This window comes from Triplophysa dalaica, chromosome 22 (genome assembly GCF_015846415.1).
Source record: "Triplophysa dalaica isolate WHDGS20190420 chromosome 22, ASM1584641v1, whole genome shotgun sequence".
NCBI classification, from domain to species: Eukaryota; Metazoa; Chordata; class Actinopteri; order Cypriniformes; family Nemacheilidae; genus Triplophysa; species Triplophysa dalaica.
The window spans coordinates 20,287,849-20,293,241 of NC_079563.1; the positions used below are offsets into that span (position 1 = coordinate 20,287,849).

At 40.2% G+C, this 5,393-nt stretch overlaps 1 protein-coding gene across 3 annotated transcripts in view; it reads left to right on the forward strand.

The window, feature by feature from the left end:
- Window positions 1-2,060, forward strand: part of kcnj6 (potassium inwardly rectifying channel subfamily J member 6) — a 39,044-nt gene extending 36,984 nt beyond the window's left edge. For all 3 annotated transcript variants that reach the window (XM_056736197.1, XM_056736198.1, XM_056736199.1), the window contains one exon: window positions 22-2,060. In XM_056736197.1, coding sequence (XP_056592175.1) covers window positions 22-359 — 338 coding nt within the window. In that variant the 3' untranslated portion in view covers window positions 360-2,060. The remainder of the gene's footprint in view (window positions 1-21) is intronic.
- Window positions 2,061-5,393: the final 3,333 nt, after the last annotated feature.

Consider the following 5,393-nt stretch of genomic DNA (forward strand, 5'->3'; position numbering starts at 1 on the left):
CTTCTCTCTTTCGGCCCTCAGGGATGACGTGTCAAGCGCGCAGCTCGTACGTGGCCAGCGAGATCAAGTGGGGTTACCGCTTCACCCCTGTCCTGACCCTGGAAGACGGTTTTTATGAAGTCGACTACAACAGCTTCCACGACATTTATGAAACCAACACGCCCAGCTGCAGCGCTCGAGAGCTGACCGAAATGATGGCGCGCTCGCGCCTGCCGCTCACCTGGTCGGTGCCAAGCAAACTGAGTCAACAGGGCACGCTGGACTCACAGGACGACGCTCACGAGAAGAGACCCGACACAGACGAGCTGACGGAGAGAAACGGAGACATCGCCAATATGGAGAGCGAGTCAAAGGTGTAGGACGAAACGCGTACGTCACCCTCTCCCCTGCGTCTGCAGATGTTAGGCTGAGGTCAGAGGTCAGCTCAGGAAAGCGGCGGCCACAAGGTCACGAGCGCCCCCTTATCTCACGCGCCTCTTTCTCACCTCAAAGACTGCGGCGGTGTGTGGATGGATGAACTGCATGGTTTTCAAAAAGATTTTGTTTTGTAAAGATGAGAAATGATATTTTCGGATTTGTAATTCAAAGATTAAAGTCTATATATGAATATATATATATATATATATATAGATCTATTCTAGGGCATTTGTATTTTTTGTATATATATATTTGAATATTGGTTTGCGCTGTGTGATTATTTGACCGGAGGTTGTTTGATATGACACTTGACCGAAATTGTACGTCTGTATATTCTGAAACTCTTAGAGCTTACAGACATATTTAGCCGATCCTCGCATGGACGAAACAATCCTGTCATAAGCAGATGTTCTCTGATGTACATAGAAACAGAACAGCAGCTCTTTAACCTGAATGCAAACCTGGAGGAGATGAATGTCGCTCAAGTGGCCAGCGGATGTTTTGCATGATCTCATGAAGGTGTGTGTGTGTGTGTGTGTGTGTGTGTGTGTGTAGCTGTGCATGTCTGCTCAAATAACCCGTCCTGAGAGCAGGACTTTATATATCCATTTTCACCTCCAATTATTTTTTATTTCATAATCACCCTTTGGGTTCTTTAAGTGGAGAGAAACAGTTCACTTCAAAATTTTGATTCTTTTCTTTTTATTATTATTATTGATCAAGAATCTGGTTTCACAGTCACCCCGTCTGTCAAAATCTCAATTGAAGTCTCACTGCTGTGTGTGTGTGTGTGTGTGTGTGTGTGTGTGTAATCTCCGCGTCACGTGTGTGCTGCAGATCTCATTCCACTGTGTGTTGAGCTTTGAGAGTCATGATGAGAAACACTCTTCTTCTATACGTTTGATGGATGTGGCCATTATGAAATGTTCGGGTTCTTCAGAAATGAAAAGCAGCCTTCTTCTGAGGATGATAAATAACAACAGGATTTTATTTTGTGAAACTAATCACTATAGTGCAGCTGTTCTTGGAGGAATCTCCAGAGCTCGGATCGGTTTGATGTTTTTTGTTAATCTTGGTTTTCTTAGACAACAGCTGATGTGAACCTGACGAGTTGAATCGCTCGCACCCAAAACCAAAGAGCCGATCACCTCACATCACACGAGCAGATGAATCATATCGTGATTCTTTTCATCCGCATCGGCTGTCCTCTTTCATCCTGTAACGATGTTCAATACTCAACAGAATCTGATGAGATCAGCAAGAAATCCCACTGAGAGAGTCAAACCTTATGTGTGCGGTGTATGAAGTGCCCTTTAAATGATGGAAAGCCATTCCGTTCAGTTCATTCGCTCGGGAAATAAGTCAGAAAGATTATTTCATTTGTCTTCTTTCACGAGCTGTTACACGTCGATACAGCCCTGAGCATACATCTCGACGGTTAATCACGCTTTCATGGTTGATTTTGGTCATTACACATCACTAAAACCATCACAAACTAAAGAAATCTGCTCATGTAATGTTAAAACATTCAGTGTTTCATGTCAAAGATGACTTGAGTTCTTCATGTTCACAGTGGAATGGGAACTGTACTGATTTATGACGCATGATGTTTTTACATTAAACAGTATCATTCAAAAACCAGACCAGCATTCATCATTACTTGATGTTTCGAACGGCTTTGTCAACATTGATGCTACATAAATAAAGTAACAACAGGATTGAGAATTGGGTGTATGTGTATGTCTGTTCTCAATGAGACAGTTTATATGTAGCACCAATCCATGAGGAGAAAAGGAACGGACAGTACATGACAAATCAAACAAAGAGCTTTTCAAGGTTAGAAAAGGAATTGTGGTTACGACACTGGTTGTGTCATCAGAGCGAGGCACCAAATCACTTGCAAAAATCTTTTGCAAGTGAAGCATTATACAGTGCTTTTTAATGCCAAACATGTTAGGCCATCAGTGGTTACACTTTATTTTACAGTATGTGAAACTATAGTGTACTTACCTGAGAAAGTACTGGTAGAATAAGGTAACTACATGGTATAAAGTTAGTGGTAGGTTCAGGGTTTGTACCTAGTTATTATATTTACCGTTATAAGTACACAGTTTGTAAATGGGGACTGTAAAATAATGTGCTTCCACAATAGGGACTTAAGTTAAGTAAAAATTATACAGATTTAAAAATGAGAAATTGAAGTTAATTTTAGTGTTGACACTGCCTCAATTCAACCCACAGCATGTGCCTCACTTTGGCCCCCAGCTGCCACTTTGGAAAAAACTAGCTAGATTACCAATTCAGGCTAATATTTAGCTAAATTATTTGCATGGTTTTATGTGTTGGTAAATCACCAACATGCATCAGAAATGTTTTTACACATGGATACATTTCATTTGATGTATCGGTCATTACAGCTGGTTTGCAAAAAAATTACATTGAGGAGCCAGAAACAGCTTTTAAAGTCAGTTTATGCTGTCCACTTCTCCCATGTGCTTCACATGGTCAAATTCTGGCAGAAATAACGGGTGATTCCAAAATGAATGGTCAAATGACAACAAACGTGTCGCAGAGATACAGTAGGTGGATAATCTTACCCCACTCTCCTCTACTCATTGTGTTCCTCTGTGGTGGAATGAACTGAAGGCACCATCCTTCACAACTATCAATAATCAGCTCATAACACATCTGTTCCATATTTACTTAACTAACCAATAACTGTCTGTGTCTTGTGTCTAATAAAAACAATCTTGTTGTTGATACTCCAGCTCCAATCCTGTAGCTCGGTGGTAAGAGTATTGTGTTATCAACAGTGGGGATTGCACATACTTAAACAAAAATCTAACCCTCCTGTAGCCTTGTGTACTAATGTTAGAGCGTGTTGACAAAAAGCGTCTGTCAAATGAATGAATGTAAAAGAAACGGCAGTCGGTCTTCTCACATTAACCCCACTGAACGTTTGATTTTGTGTTTGCCTTTACAGACCATCATGATCACACAAACATGATCATCTGTGCACCGAGTCCATGTGTATTTCAATGGTTTTCACAAACATTGATTTGTTTTAAAGTTAAAGAAGTCTTTCACGTTCAATGTAGGGGGCAAACTATGCAACTGCACTTCCATTCAACACAAACACACAAAAACAGTTCGTCTAAATGTCACTCACTGATGCTCGCGCGTGCGCGCGTGCTGCCATCTCGAGGTCACGGTGGTTGTTGAGACTCCGTGACGTCACTCTGTAGTTCATCTTTTACATCAGTGCGAGTCTAACTGTGGAAACGCTTCGCATTAATGGTACTTAAAGAGACGTGACACGACAGGAAATTAAAAACTATATATATTTTCAATACAATTTCAAATGTTATACATGATCGATAAATACGGAATACATTCCATACAGTATGGCAATTTAAATAAAGTTGTATGAATTGTTGTTTATTTCTAATTGGTCGATGCGGGAGCAGACAAACGCACCTCGTCTCTCTGTCGATGAGCTGCGTGTTAATGAAGCTTCTTGTGTATTTCTGCAGTTGAGCCGCTTTTAAAACTGTTTAATGCTGTAAAGCGCTAATTCAACACGCGTCTGCATCTCGAGGCTCAATCTTGACGCGTCAAACGAACTTCAAACACACCCGATAATCGCCGCAGATAACTCACGTGTCTCTAATAATCTGATCTCTTGATACATCTGTTCTCTGCATGTATTTACACTTCTCTTCTGGGTTAAATATTCTTCCTACATTGTCTGTCTTTAATATGTGTTTATAGTCTTTCTCAATGTCCCCACAAAGTTTATAAATCTCCCATAAAAGTCTTTACAGAGCCCTGTTCACAGTGCACCACAGACACGTGTTTTGTAGCCGATGACTTTAGTTTGAAAACAACTTATAAATAAAAATGTTATGATTCAATTAGAATTGAAGGACGAGGTGTATGTAATCATCAAGAATTAAAGATTCTCAGCTTTACTATTAATTAGAGTGTTTATTCATGTGTTTTAATATGACGTCATTAGGTGCAACTTGGAACAACCGATCTTATTAAAGGTGGCACTTGATCTGAAAATCAGTGAACATCTATGTTACATCATTTCATTAAAAGAGTCGCTGGGTGACAGATTTTTTTGTTCTTTATGATGTTTCAGTAAATATAACGGTCTACTGAACGGAATAATACAGCTTGTAGATTTCAGCTCTGCCTTTAACACAATCATCCCAAGCGGATCGTACCTGACCAGACTTTCTGTGTGACCGGGAGAAGATTTGACTCCACAACCATCAGCACTTCTTCATGTTCTCAGTATCTGATGACCATCTTGTGACCTGATACATTTACACAGACCTGGAGCTCAACATGTGAAAGATTTCAGAGAACACATCCATGACCCTAAAGAGGACAGGTAAGATTGTGGCTGATCCCTCTTCCCCGAGACACTAACTTCTCCAACAGGAGACTCAAAAAAAGCCTCTATTTGGAGGTGACGTCGTCAGAAGGAGACATGTTGTCCTCACACAGCATACTGAACCGAACCTGTGACTGCACTTCACGTCTTACATAATAGTGTCAGCGTATTCTATTAGCATTCCTTCAAATGAATGATATATTCATTGATGTATATGAAACCTGTGAAGTGAAGCTATGATTTATGTTGTAAAGTGCTACACACATATTCATTCAAAATCTTAAAAACCCATTCCATCAAATGAGGTCGACAGCATTGAAAACTCCAAGAAGTGGTCTTAAGTTCAACTTGTTTGAATGTGCTCGATCTCAAAGAAGAAGAAAGATTAAAGTTGATAAAACTTCATCAAATGTTGGATGTTTCAGATCAACAGGGTTGCTTTCATTTGACATTTGCTGTATCGAGCTGTACAGAAGACAATGTACTTCACACATTCTTGTGTGTAAGGACCGTTAGGGTGAAGCATTGTGTTTAGCAGAGCAGAAAGAAAGAAGAGCGGAACACATACAAG